Source organism: Anopheles ziemanni, chromosome 3, assembly GCF_943734765.1.
Source record: "Anopheles ziemanni chromosome 3, idAnoZiCoDA_A2_x.2, whole genome shotgun sequence".
NCBI lineage: Eukaryota > Metazoa > Arthropoda > Insecta > Diptera > Culicidae > Anopheles > Anopheles ziemanni.
In genome coordinates, this window is record NC_080706.1 from 88,821,180 (window position 1) to 88,836,163 (window position 14,984).

Genomic DNA, 14,984 nt, shown 5'->3' on the forward strand with positions numbered 1-14,984 from the left:
TTGAACAGACTACTGACCCAATAGCATTTATTTCATAGTCAAGGACCGTGGCACAAAAGATCAATGACGATCGCCAATAATCCTTGAACCAACCGTGGAAAGAATATAAATCTTTCCACAATCAACGCTCACAACAAACGGCCAAAGCCCACGCAAATCATTCAAATGATCGCGAAGCCTTCCATGTGCTCCGATTCCACGCGGAAGCGCCGCATTCAGCCAACGTGATAATCGCATCAGTTCAAAAACTCCATAAACCACGGAGCGTCGGGACGGGCACGCTTTCACCCGGCACGGCGCCATTTACTAAATATTGTCACTTTCAATGGCATCCGGTCCGAAGGTGCCGGCCGTAAAATTTGTTCTGTCGTCCGATAGTTGGCGAGGCGTGAAATGTTGTCGTTTTACTCGTTGTGCCACAGCACAAGGTTGAAGCGGTTGTAACCACAACAGAAATTCTCGGTCAGTGTGACAACTCGTTTAAAACAAAAAATAAACAGTTTATTTAAGTGCGATTGTGGATTAAGTTATCTGCATTCATGTTACTCTAGATGTTGACTATAAAATAATCCTATCCACCTATCGCGCATGATGATTTGAATCAGATTTAAGAATAATAATTCTCAGTACATAATCAATGTGGATTGCTTACAATTGTTAAAGTGAATTGCGGTAGGACTGATAATTTTTAAATATTGAAAAAATCAGCCTACTTAACAAATCAATGACCACTAGATTGCCTTTTCCTGTTTATATCAATTAATCAGTTGATTTAAAAGTCTGTCCAAGACCCTCCAGTGTTGTTAATTAAAAATTCTTGTCCGTTACCGGCTTCATTCCATGAATCAATATGACGTAACTCTTCAATTCAACAATTAATTGTAAACTACACACATATCTGTTTATTATGATGCAGGTGCCAAACGGTAACGGTAATTAAAATTAGCTATTCCAACCAGATGAGGTCACATTACATACGGGTGCATCATAATGATAGCTTTTCGCCTATGATCATTTCTAATTTCGATAACCGAAGCAATGTAAATTACTTAAAACTAGCTCGATTACATATGAGCTGTAAACTATAGTTTACAGCTATAGCTATAGCTTATTGGCGCAAATTTTATTAATTAAGCAAGACAATGTTGCGTCACAACTTCTTGCCGGTAATGCTAATAAGTAACCTTCATTATTTCTTAGATAACTAATGCCTAACTTCGTTTTCCAACATTGCCGAAATGGTTATCTATCAACTATCGAAATAATGCTAAACATTTCATCTCGTAACTCGCTGATGGTTTCCGAACGGGCTCATTTTTACTTCCTTCCTTTATCTCCCGTGTTGCGGGCAGCCTATTTTATTATACCAACACGTTTAGTCAGTGGTGTGAGCTGGAGCTATTGTCGGATAACTACGCTTTTCTACGATCGAACGAAGCTTATCCAAATGTGAGATGACAATGCAAGCCACACGCACGAACGGGCCGAGTCGTGTAATGATGTGCTGCAATGATGGAGGCATGGAAATGGTGCCTCTTTTTTAAGATTGTGGGATCTTTTAAACCTGCTCATGCCTAACATTAAACCAGAGGATCAAGTTGATATGATGTAACTACCTTAGACCTTACAGTATAGCTTTTTCCATACAAGAGGAGTTGGTTCGCTGTAAAAAGAGGAGTCACAAAATGAGACAACCGTTCCGGTGTGGCGTTCGATCATCGCAAGAGCGATCTTTTTCAGCTGAATAAATATAGGTGTTTGCTGCTGATTTGTTTCTGCTGTACGTACGTACATGATCAGAATTATTTTTTTAATTTTTATTTTTCATAGCTCCGGCGACATTGGTGACGGTACCTCAAGTAGAATAAATTAAAATGTAAATTAAGAAAAATGTACTTTACAAACTTTTCACTACCACAAACTATTCCAGGTCATGGTACAAAATCTGAAATAGCTTAAAATAAGTTTTTTTCTTATTATTTTTATTTTATTTTATTCGCGTTTCGACAACGAACGTCCATTAGGCGGGGGAATTTTTCTCAATGGAAATTCCTACTTTCAAAATCGTTCTCCAAATCATTTACCCAAAGAAGTTGTCTTAAACTAGTTTTTTTCTTATGCGACTTAAAATCCACCTCATCTCTGGTTGTCCCAACGCACCGTGACATTCGTCGCGCAAATGAAATGGATATTCCAGTCACTAACATCCGATCGACGTTGGGACGGTCAATCACAGCAGCGTACTTCCCCTCCACTGTCAAACTTTACACAAGGTCTGAGGTCCGAGCAGCGAGTAGTCGGGGTCCGCCAACTCCGGCAACGGGCCTGCTCGCCGTGTTCGGCCGGACGCAATCGTGTGCCACCGTACCGTACCAAGGGAAGGGTAAAAGCTAGAAAATTGACTTTACCAACATTTTTATTTATCATGGGGAGGCCTCCGGGTTCGCGCTTCCAGTGTACCGACAGCCGCCGACGGTAACGGATCGGTTCTCCTCCACGCAGCGCATTGCGATCCATCCCCGATCTTGCTCCGAACACTGGGCCAAAACACACAACAGAAAAAAAAACCCCCCCGTCATCGTTGGCACACCTACAACAAGTGATCGGCACAGATCGATAGGGTGTGTGATCGTCGATCGGAGCTGTTGCATCAAAGTGCATTCGATATCGGTCGGTTGTGCGTTGAGTGCGATGACAGTGTTTCTGCGTTTGAACCGTCAATAGTTTTCTCTGTTTCCTCGCACCCCCGAAAGTGCATCGGTTCCGCAGTTCCGGCACGACGTTTCTCGCTTCTGTGTCCACCTACTTTCACCTGCCCATCCCCGCGGCGGTGTCGTTGAGGAAGCACTCACCCAGGAAAAATTAAAAAAATAAAACTAACATAATTAAACCTCGAAACCTACCTAAATCGCCGAGCCGGGCAAACGAGGAAACATAAATAAATATAGTGCATTCTATCATCCGTGACTGCGGGCGAGCGTTAACCATTTTTTTCTTCTCTCCAGTTGCTTAGTCTAGCTGATTTGTGTGCGCGTGTGTTAGATGTTTTTTTTTATTTTGTCTCATTATTTTTGGCAGTCTCATAATTAGCGAAATTAAGGAGGGAAAGCGCGCGGTCAGCCATTAGTGCTATTTTGTGTCACAGTTTTTTAAAACACTTGTAATATTCAGTAGCTTTTGCGTCAGCGTCACGCTTATCCGTCCATCTTCGTTTCGGTTACTCGATCAAACGTTGGAAAGTGAAGCGAAATCAGGCTCCTCTTTTGCATAAAATCTCAACTGATAAAAAGGTGACTGATCGCGATCGTGGCGTCCGGGACAGAGTGGGAAGTGTGAGTGCGAGATTTGTGTTTGGCATATAGAAAGATTATAAAACAGTAAAGCCACAACCTCCGGTACCTACCGTGACAGTTAAAGTGGACGGTAAGTCGGGTGCGTTCGTTGCACTCCAGGCCCCAGCCGTCTGGCCGGCTAAAAGATTTACGGTGCGCGCGGTTGTAATTCCATTACACACTTACATCCGATCATCGGCAGGGCGCAAGGGAGCGAGACAACTGTCTGCGCGTTATGCGATAATAACGGTGTGCGAGAAAAAGGGCAGTCATCCAGAAAGGCCGCATCGCTGAGATCAGCCCAGCCCGCCGGTATTCCGGTCTTCCTCGAGTCGAGGCTGCATTTGGCGTGGAAAAGCGGTGCATTACTTTTTTGTTTCCGATTGCAGCAAACGGTGCACGTGGTGACGCGAGTGAGAAATGGTTTCGACGCGCTTCGAAGTCAACAGTCCGCCGGTAATTATATACATTGTTTAACCTTTTAGCACCTGCCCGTCGACGGATGCTGGTAATCGATTACACGCCATCTTTGAAAGCGAAAATACGCCTGACATGGAGTAGAAGCGGTATCCAAAATCTCGCTACCTTTCCCTAAACTTGTGACACCTTTCAGCACACATCCAATCCATCGACGTTGGAAAGCGATCAAGCGAAGATGGAGTGAAACTTCAATACCGGCGGTGCGTGCAATTGCATGCAGTTAATAGGTTCGCAAGCAAATAAAGCCGCCCATGTAGTTCCCCATTTGCTAACGCAATTTGCACCATCACCAACACCGGTGGACGGTACACTTTTACAAACCCGCAGCCCCTGGAGGGGCCCGATTGGCTAATGGACATTCTGGTTACCGATCGTGTGCACATTTTCTAACGATGATATCTGTGTGAGCAGGTCGGTGCGTCTCTAATTGCACCCGACGACGCCACTTTCTTTCAACGGAAAGACGCCTTTTCGCGGTTCATTGCAGGCAGCGATATTTGTAATTACTCCGCTTCTGCCGTTTCTTCTACCCCCACGAATGAATTCATGAATGAAAAGAGAAAGGATGGAGTTAATTTTCCTATTTTTTAGGTTTGAAAAAGGAGATAAAATGGTTAACATTGGTTGCTACTTTACTGGATAGTCAGAAGTCTTCGAAAAGAAACGTAAATCCATTCACTGCACACCCACCAGACTGCGCGGGATTTAAATTGTAAATTTATTATTTAAATCGCCCCCCCAAGGCTACGTTTGTTTACTGTCTGCGACCATTTCCGCACATCCTTGACGATCGCGCGAATGTGAATGAAATCTTTCCACGTCCCGTAAGCCACAATCGTCTTCCGTTTCGGCCTACGCGAATACAAACCGCTCCTTGTCCTTCGCGCGGCGTCCATCGATTGACCTTAATTCGTGTTGGCGTACACTGTTCGTGAACTTCGGCGAAGAGAAGAGAAAAAAAAATCACGCGCACCCGGTTGCGACCTTGAAGAGTCGAGCGCGCAAAACTGGGAAGGTGAAAATGGAGTTATCCTTCCGCGCGCCACTCGCGACTGAAGCTGCCCACGTGCTTAACCTTGCTGTACGGAAGAAAGCATGCCGCGAACCGTATCCATGGTTACTGCCGTTCAATTAATCGTTGGATTTGGTGGTCTTGAACTTATGGGTTATCGTCGAAAAACACGGCGAATAATTTTGGAAGCATTATTGTTACAGTTAATTCATATCTTAGCAAGCGCTTAACGATTCAAGGCAGTTTAAAACGTCCCACCTTCAAGGAATTACCTTATTAAAACAATTTTTTTTTTTGGTTCACATATGCGTACGAATTCATTTAAGATAAGATCAATCGCCCTCTTAAATTACAGTTAGAGGTGACGTTGTTATTAGATAGCAATAGCATGGAAAGCGAGCGTAAGGAGGGCGAAAGTGAGATGCACTCTGCTAACGCGTTAGTTTCCCCTATAACGCTATACTGTGTTGCTAAGGATACCAAGGATGCACAATGGAAGGGGAAATTTTCCTTGCGCTCTGATTTTTGGTAATCGATGGTTACATTGATTATCGATGGTTACTTTGCCGGAAAATAAAACAAAACAAATCGGAAAGTTTACAGTTTACAGCTACACAGTTTCATTCATAGTTTGTAATAGACTTTTTTTTTCGAAATTTTCGATTTTTTTCGAAAATTGCAGTTACTCTTGGGAAAGGTGGTGCTGCAACGTGATGAAAATAACCTACGCAGAATAAAATCAACAATAAAACTACATCCATAAGTTTGAGCCCAGTAAACGGGCCTTTTACCGGGCCCTGCAAACGGGCCGTGTTACCGGGCCGTGTAACGAGGTCCTGTAAATTGGCCGTGTTACCGGGCCACGTAAGCGGGTCCTGTTAACGGGTCGTGTCACCGGGCCATGTAAACGGGTCCTGTAAACGGGTCCTGTAAATGGGCAATGTAACCGGGCCCTGTAAACGGGCCCTGTAAATTGGCCGTGTTACCGGTCCTGTAACCGGGACCTGTCAACGGGCCCTATAAACAGGCCGCGTTACTGGGCCCTGTAAACGGACCATGTTACCGCCGTTTACCGGGCCCTGTAAACGGGCCGTGTTACCGGGCCCTGTAACCGGGCCATGTAAACGGGCCGTGTTACCGGGCCCTGTAAACGGGCCGTGTTACTGGGCCCTGTAAACGGGCCATGTTACCGCGGTTTACCGGGCCCTGTAAACGGGCCGTGTTACCGGGCCCTGTAAACGGGCATTGTAGCCGAGTCCTGTAACTGGGTCCTGTAACGGGGCCGTGTAACCGGGCCGTTTTACCTAGTCTTATTATAAAAAATCCTTAAAGTAACGCTGCAAAACCTAACGCTGCACGGGTGACGCTCCTACTTGGATAAAGTGACGCACTAAAATCGAAGCAAAACCACATCTTTGTATGGACATTTTGGAAACGCTCATCCCATTGCATTGCATTGATCACCATAGCAATCAGCATCCTTGGCGAGAATGGAAGGATCGCTATAGTAATCACAGTTAACCTGGGGAAACCAACTCGATTGGAAAAAAGTAGAACGGGATTTTCAAAATGGTTCTAAATTTTGTAAAATGCCGTTCACGGGCACTATGTGTTCGATTGATCAGATAGTTCCAAAAAATGTGCACCAAATCCGTGGTCAAAGGGCGCGGGCAGGCTGGCTCAGATCAATTGAATCACTTTTGCTGTGTATTTTCTAACACTGGAAATGCACAAAAAATTATTCGAAAGGTTCAAACACAAAAAAGTAGAAAAAAAACACTTAAAAACAAGCACATATGACACCGTTTTCGACACAAATCACTATCACCGAAACAAAAACACAATCACAAAAAACCTGTTACAAAAACGCACTACAGGTCAGTTCCCAAAACACAAATTTCTGAGCCGTCTCTCACACGAAACCACACACACGCGCCTCTAAGAAAAACAATTACAAAATTTCCTAAACAATAAACAGTCAATTTTGTAGAACCTGAAACGTTATCTTACAGAGTCTATGTCTGTCTACCTACAGAGCCAGTCGTCTTCGTTTCTCTGTACTTTGATCGCCTTGGCAATCAGCTTGCTTGAGTTAAACAAAAGGATACTTGGATGACGAAATTCATAAAACGAACACTCGAAATTCTCCGAACACTAATCCTATTGCATTATATTTTTAAATTTAACAGTTTTTAAATTGAGATCGTAAAAAGAGCCAATGCTCTTCCAACCGGGATAAGGTTTTGAGAAGATGCAGCTTTTCATCTATTGACTCTACGTGTTCACTTTATTAGATCTTCTAAATTATGCGAAATTTAAAATGTTCTTTTGCAATTAGCCAGTATTTCCCGGGGACTCCATTTAGTAAGACGATAATACCGGGAATATTTGTCGACACATTAATCAATTAGTGGTGCTTGGCAAATAACGGGTATTGGCCCCGTTACTTTTCTTTGACAACAATTCTTTCGTTTGGCCCGATAAATGTTTCATTACTATTCAGCCATCATAAGGCAGTCAGTGAGCCGGGATTTAAATTTGGCCTCCCACAGTTTGATACAGACTAAATCTTCTAATTGGGCTGAGCCTTTGATTTACAGAATTTGCCACAATTTTACCAGATTCTAATGCAAATTATTTCATCAACATGGGCCCGTGTAACCGGGCCGTTATACCTAGTCTTATTATAAAAAATCCTTAACGTCACGCTCCAAGGATAACGCTCCTACTTGGATAAAGTAACGCACTAAAATCGTTGCAACACCTCATCTTTGTATGGAAATTCTCAAAACGCTCATCCCATTGCATTGCATTGATCACCATAGCAATCAGCTTCCTTGGGGAAAAACTGAAGGATCACTATAGCAATCACAGTTTACCTGGGGAAACCAACTCGATTGGAAAAAAGGAAAACTGGTTTTGCAAAATGGTTGTAAATGTTGTAAAATTCCGTTCCCGGGCACTATGTGTTCGGTTGATCAGATATATCAAGGAAACATTTGATTGATAATTAATCAATCTCAGCTCAATTAAATCACTTTTGCTGTGTATTTTCTAATACCGGAAATGCACGAACAATTCTTAGAAAGGTTCAAACACAAAAAAATTAAAAAACAATTAAAGACAAGCACATATATCACAGTTTTCGACACAAAACACTATCACCGAAACAAAAACACAATCACAAAAAATCTCTTACAAAAACGCACTACAGGTCAGTTCCCAAAACACAAATTTATGAACCGTCTATCACACGAAAACACACACGCGCCTCTAAAAAACACAATTAGAAAATTTCCTAAACAATCCACAGCCAATTTTGCGGAACTTTAAGCGTTAACTTACAAAGTCTACGGCTGTCTGCTTACAGAGCCTATCGTCTACGCTTCTCTGTACTTTGATCACCATGGCAATCAGCTCGCTTGAGAAAACGAAAGGCAACTTTGATAGCAAAATTCATAAAACGAGCACTCGAAAAAATTAGTGTTTGAAATGATTGATATGTGTGATATTTTCCGGCTGATGTCCTTACTTGAACAAGGTGATGCACTTAAAATGGTGCAAAACCTCAACTTTGTATGGTAACTCACCGAAGACTATACCTATTGCATTGTATTTTTAAATTTAACGGTTTTTAAATTAAGATGGTGAGAAGAGCACAATTGCACAGCTTCAGCCATTCAGTCCCTATGGCTTGACCATTTTATTATCAACGGGATTCAGAAAATCACAGGAGAAAATCATATTTCTTGCGTGATTCTAAAGTTGGCCACATTTTTCCTGTTATTTTGGTATTGGCCCTGTTATTTTTCTTTGGCTGAATTTGGCATTATGATAATCAGGAAATTATTCTATCCGGACAATGTAAAACACATTCCTGAGGTAAAGTCTTCAGTAATCAACAATTCTTCTGTTTGGTCCGATAAGTTTTTCATTACCATTCAGCCATGAGAATGCCATACGGCAGCCAGTGAGCCATTATTATATCAGAATAACTGGGAATTTGAATTTGGCATCTCACAGTTTGATACAGGTTCAATCTGCTAACTGGGCTGAAGCTTTGAGAAACTCAATTTACCACAATTTTACTAGATTCTAATGCAAATTCTTTCATCAACATGGGCCCGTGTAACCGGGCCGTTATACCTAGTTTATTTAAAACATTCTTTCGTTGACAGAAAAATGTATAATCTTTTTTGAATATTATTATATTCTTATGAAGAACCTAGAACGAACGAGATTTTTGGTATGACCTGTTTAAGCAGAATAATTTAAGCTATAAAGTTCAGCAAACAAACAATCCTCGAATGTGTTTGAGAAGCGCCAGGACTTTCTTAACAAAAGATTTAAACATTAAAAAGGTATTTATTGAAGTATGTTGAGGTACATATATGTATATATTTCATAAATCTTGGAAAAAAAACATGTTATATAAGTCTGGGACTCTATTAATAATTTGGTATTATCCCAATTTAACGATACATCCATCAAAAAGTTTAATTTGAAAAGAAAGCTTTCCAAATCAGGTTTGTTTTGGCTTGTTGTCCACCGTAACGAAGAAGACGCGGTAAACATTTGAGAAGTACTGATGCGTCAGGACGATGTAATGATGATATCTCTGCCATGTTCAGTGCTTCCGAAGTTCCATCCATCATCCACTCTATTCCATCTACCCGATTCGCCCCCCTCCCTCCACGCTTTCAATAGCCAAACAAATCTGACCGTGAACTCGTTCGCGCATTCCGTGCGCTCGAGATGATCGTTTTTTCTTGTTTGTTTCGTTTCGCTTTTCGAGACCCCACTGACGGCATCTTGGCGTGTGGAGGCGCAACCATTGGGGTGGCATCGATTGTAGATAGGGGGTATGCTGTACTACTGACCGGTTGTTCGGCCGTTACGAAGCTACGCTACGGGAGGGCTCGTTCGGTGGGCATGGATGCGTAACATTGACCCGCTTTTACTCTCACGCGACTTCGACTACGTTCGCTGCAAGTTAAAGATCGCTGACGAGTCCAGGGTCTTTGTGTTTCGATCGAAAGCTGACTGCTGACCGGACCACCTTAAACCGACGAATTCCCGGGGACATGACGAAATAAAGCCGCCCTGGAGTTTAAACCTGCTGCTCCGGGGGCTTGACGGATGAAAAGGAATCCGAACGCCAACTAACCCCTTCTACGACGATGTAGGTCAACGAGGAGTAAGTGACAAGAACCGGTCCACCATCGGAGTCCGATTGCATAATTTTTTTAACAGCCGCGGGAGGCTCGTCATGTGCATTTTGGCATGTGCAACGCGTACATTCTACTGCAAGTCCGGTTGCCTCGGAGGCTAATGTTACAAATTGCCATTTTACAGCTCCTGGAAATTGCCTCCGTAACTGCTCCGGCGTCTCTTCGACGCGGTTGGTTAATTGGTGTAAATTAAAGGAAATTCATTGCAAAGAAACAAGTGTAGAGAAGGGCTTCGGAAACCAACCCGGCCGATGCTGATATATAATTTGTTTTATCGTTTTGTTATGAAGCTGCACGCTCATCAGTTCTTACTGCAAGCGGTTTGCGTATATGACGCCCTGGGAACCTTTTCGATGCCCCGCCAAGTGCATGATGCAACAATTTCCAAAGAATTCCCCAATAAATGATGCAACATGGGAAACCGATTGCTCCAAGCGGACACAAAAAAGTGCTTTCATTTAAAAAGTGGTGTCTCATGGTTCGTTTTTTTTTTTTTTTGTACGGAAATTTGGGACCCCCTTGGCCCTCGCGTTTGTAGTTGTTGTACAACTTTATTTTTCAACGTTTAGCGCCTGGCATTGGCCAAACGGGCAGCCATTGACGTTTGTAACCTCCGGCAGAAAATGCCACGGTGAAGGCTTTTCTATTTTTGGCAGTCGGCACCACCTCCTCGGCCTTACACAAATTGCATCGTAATCATTTTAATCCGCCACACCGCGTGCCGCCAGTTTTGCTTGACGTGTAACGCAACTGTATACTAAATCCAAAACATGGGTGGTTCAAAGGGGAAGGTTTAGAGACTCGGGGGGAACATGAGTGAATACGGCAGGAACCGGCCTCGACCATTGGATGGCCTTCCCGATGGAGCTCGTTACTTCCGTGCTGCGCTGTTGTTGCTAACAATTGTCTGCAGAAGAATGTTGATGGTTACATGTTTCTTATGGTTTATCCTCCCGCTTCTTTCACATCACAACCGCCTTGGGGATAGGTCGTTTCAAGCACGGCATTGTTGTAGTTGGAATGTAAATATTATAATGTTTCACCCTATCGCGGCCTGCTGAAGCGTTCAAGACATTCCTGAAGCACGTGGCGCTTGGTGGAGGCATTTAGCAGGGAAATGTAAGCTTAAAAGAGACGCCCGTAGCTGGATTTTCGACCGCTCAAGTATGTCCGGATAAGACACGCGTTCGGAAGTGGCACGTGTCGCCGGCAAGGGAAGGCGTTGTATATACTACAACGCACTATAGTGCGGTTTATTATGCCTTCCCAACGACGCGATTAGTCTAACATGATTTCCCCGAGTTAATTACGTGCAAGGCCTTGAATTTCCAGGACGGGTTTGAAGCTTATCTTATCACTGGCCCACCATAGTCTGCGTAAAGGAGTGGAAAAATGTAAACTCTCGGGAAAGTTGAAACGGGCTAAAATATCTTAAATGGGCTGATAGTTGAATGGTTTATTCTAAACGCACATTTTACTTCACATATTTTCGCTAAGAAATGGTGTAAAATTATTTCTAATGGTATATCAATTTATTTTAAAATAACTTTAAAGTTGAAGAAGACAACAAGAATCTACAGAAATATTTGAGTGTTTTTTTTATTTTGCGGGATTCAAGAGATAATTCGTCATTCGTGTTAATCAAATCGAGGCGTGCTTAAGACAAGAGACAAGAATAAAGAAAACAAAGCTTTCACAACCTAAGTTTCATTAAAGTTACCTCAAGTTCTCTAAAGCCTTAGGAAAAAAGCATCAGAACTAAGAATTGGACGATTTTTATGAGAAACATAAATGTAAGCCATCTTAACCATGATGATCGGACTAATCTTTCATTGACGTGGACAAACATTTTTATTGATCAACAATTGCACTAGAATAATGATGACATGGTCGTTGAAATAGTTTTAAGCAGTTAAAAAACGTTTAATGTCCATGGTACTGATGGTTATCAACAAAGTCTGGAAAAGAAAAAACTAAATGTCGAACAAGAAACTATATACAATTCATGCATGGCGTAGACATACTCATATACTCATTAGAGAACTGGGCTTCATACAATTTAAGGACAATAAAAGAGACTGTACTGGTGTGGTAAATAAGGGTTTTCTATCATTTATTTACAAATTATCTTCGGAACTCCCAGGCATATGCACTAATTGATTCTACTTTTATTCCTATTGTTTTCTTCCAGCCGGTGCGATATCCGCGGTCCATATTTTTCATCATCAGCAATGAGTTCAGCGAAAGATTCAACTACTATGGAATGCGAAGTGAGTATTGATTAGTAAACTAAAAGCCTGAACTTTATAACTAATCGCGTCCGTTTTTCTTTCTGTCCACCGCAGCCGTGCTCGCCCTCTATCTTACGCAGAAGCTCGCGTACAGCACGGATACGGCCACCGTGATCTACCACGTGTTTACCAGTTTGGCGTACTTTTTCCCCCTGATGGGAGCAATCCTGGCCGACAGCTGGCTCGGGAAGTTCAAGACCATCCTTTACCTGTCGATTGTTTACTGCGCCGGAAGTACACTGATCGCACTCGGTGCCATCCCACCCCTGAACCTGCCCGCACCGTGAGTTTGGGTTGTTGTTCGCATGGGATGACTGTTTTGCTAATGGGATCTCTCTCCCTCTCTCTCTCTCCATTCCAGTTCCATGACCGTTCTGGGACTGCTGTTTATCGCGGTCGGCTCGGGTGGTATCAAACCGTGTGTGTCGGCCTTCGGAGGGGACCAGTTTAAGCTACCCGAACAGGCTGCCCAGCTGGCCAAGTTCTTCTCGCTGTTCTACTTCGCGATCAACGCCGGTTCGCTCATCTCGACCACACTTACGCCGATCCTGCGCGAGGATGTGCACTGCTTCGGCGATGTCAGTTGCTTCCCGCTGGCGTTCGGTGTGCCGGCCGTGTTGATGATCCTCTCGATCGTGATTTTTGTGTGCGGACGGACGATGTACACGATCCGCAAGCCGTCCGGCAACATGATCGTGCTGGTGTTCAAGTGCATCGGCAACGCGCTGTCGGTGCGAGCAAAGGAGAGCACCGTCAGCCCCCGGGAGCACTGGCTGGATTACGCCGAGTCGAAGTACGGCAAGGGCGTCGTTTCGGACATCAAGTCGCTGATGAAGATCCTGGTGTTGTACATTCCGCTGCCCGTGTTTTGGGCGCTGTTCGACCAGCAGGGCTCCCGGTGGACGTTCCAGGCGACGCGCATGGACGGTGCTGTCGGTGGCTACACGATCAAACCGGACCAGATGCAGGTGATCAATCCGCTGCTCATCCTGGCCTTCATTCCCGTGTTCGAGAGCTGCGTCTATCCGATGCTGGCGAAAATTGGCATCAAGCGTCCGCTACAGAAACTATCCTTCGGTGGTATCCTGGCCGGGGCCGCTTTCGTCCTGTCCGGATTCGTGGAAATCGCACTTGATCGCACCAACGCCGTCCTTCCGGCCGCCCACGAGGCACAGCTTCGCGTGTTCAATGGGTTGCCGTGCGACTATCGCTTCCACACCGACGTGCCCAATCTGGCCAGCTTTAGCGTTCCGTCCCGCGGGGTTTTTGAGGCACTGCACGTTGACGTGGCGGCCAACACGACGTTCCAGTTTCGGGCGGAAACGAGTGAAATCGCTTGCGTGCGCGAGAATATGACCGAGTTGAGTGGCACGTTCTACCTCAGTCCGGCCGGTGCGGTCAGTTACTTTTTGAGCCGCAAGGGGGGAAAGATTAACCTTGTGGAGTATGCCGATACGGCGGAGAAAGATCGAAATGGGCTACCGAAGCTGCGGCTGCTAGCGAATGTGATGACGACGAAAGAGGTTTCATTACGCCACAGCCGAAACACGGATGCCGTGTACAACATCCTGCTCAACCAATATGAACAGCTGGTCGTTGCCGAGGGAGAGTACGGTTTATTTATTGGCGAGCGTCACGTTGGGACCGTAAAGATGAGCCCGGGCGGAGTGTACACGTTGCTGCTAGATGAAGTTTTGGAGAACGAATTTGTAAGTGCTCACAAAAAGCTCCACAAAAATTAAGATTAAACTAATTGCGATTTATTTTATCTCTTCCAGAATCTTCAAACACACATCATTACCCCGTCCAACTCAGTCCACATGCTCTGGCTGGTGCCACAGTACGTCGTCATCACGGCCGGCGAGGTGATGTTCTCCATCACGGGGCTCGAGTTTTCCTACTCCCAGGCGCCCGCGAGCATGAAATCGGTCATACAAGCTTTCTGGCTGCTGACGGTGGCCATCGGCAACATGCTGGTGGTGTTCATCGCCGAGGCCAAGTTCGTGCAGTCGCAATCGCTCGAATTTTTCCTCTTCGCCGCCCTAATGTTCCTCGATATGGGCCTCTTCATGATACTGGCCATGCGCTATCACTACTCGGAAAACGCCGAACCCGACTCGATCGAGGTGGAAACGAACCCGAAAAAGGCGAACGATCCCCTTGCGCTATGCGACACGCTGTCGGAGCGGAGTGCCAAGAGTACCACCTACGCCAACGAAGCATACCGGGAAGACTGAAAGGATCGCGTTTCAAATTGTGTCCGTTTTATTTTTGTCTCGTACACCCTAACCTAAAGCTCTTTTGTGTCTACGTTGTGTGGAACGTATGGTCAAAAAAGGTACTAAATCGATCTGTTGTGAGATGTATTATTCGTTACGTCGTTTACCGGCGTTGTAAGTTAGTTTTATATATTTTTGCTAATAAATAGATTTCGTTATACGTTTATGAAACATGCAGTATGTTCTGTAAATCATTCCGGAAGCAGGCAAACGAATTTTCGTGGTTTTTTCAAGCTTTTATATTTTTATTTTATGCTTCTATTTGATTGAGTTCTGAAACCCGTTCGGAGAAACATCGTGGGGTTTCATGAATCATCTCTTATCTATTTCTCTTTCCGTAGAAGACATAGTTTTCAAAC

The 14,984-nt window shown here is 44.2% G+C and overlaps 1 protein-coding gene across 1 annotated transcript; it reads left to right on the forward strand.

Annotated features, from left to right (window-relative positions):
- Positions 1-3,085: 3,085 nt before the first annotated feature.
- Positions 3,086-14,796, forward strand: LOC131289106 (peptide transporter family 1-like). The gene is made up of 5 exons (XM_058318306.1): positions 3,086-3,788; positions 12,247-12,325; positions 12,401-12,629; positions 12,708-14,055; positions 14,125-14,796. Exons 1-5 carry the CDS (start codon positions 3,753-3,755, stop codon positions 14,581-14,583), a joined length of 2,151 nt encoding a protein of 716 aa, XP_058174289.1. The 5' UTR covers positions 3,086-3,752; the 3' UTR covers positions 14,584-14,796.
- The last annotated feature ends 188 nt before the right edge of the window (positions 14,797-14,984 follow it).

Bases quoted from the DNA above. Each gene is read 5' to 3' on its own strand.
- LOC131289106 (XM_058318306.1), top strand. From the start codon at position 3,753: ATGGTTTCGACGCGCTTCGAAGTCAACAGTCCGCCG. The intron at 3,789-12,246 runs GTAATTATATAC...GTTTTCTTCCAG, and splicing joins TCGAAGTCAACAGTCCGCCG to CCGGTGCGATATCCGCGGTC. The intron at 12,630-12,707 runs GTGAGTTTGGGT...TCTCCATTCCAG, and splicing joins CCCCTGAACCTGCCCGCACC to TTCCATGACCGTTCTGGGAC.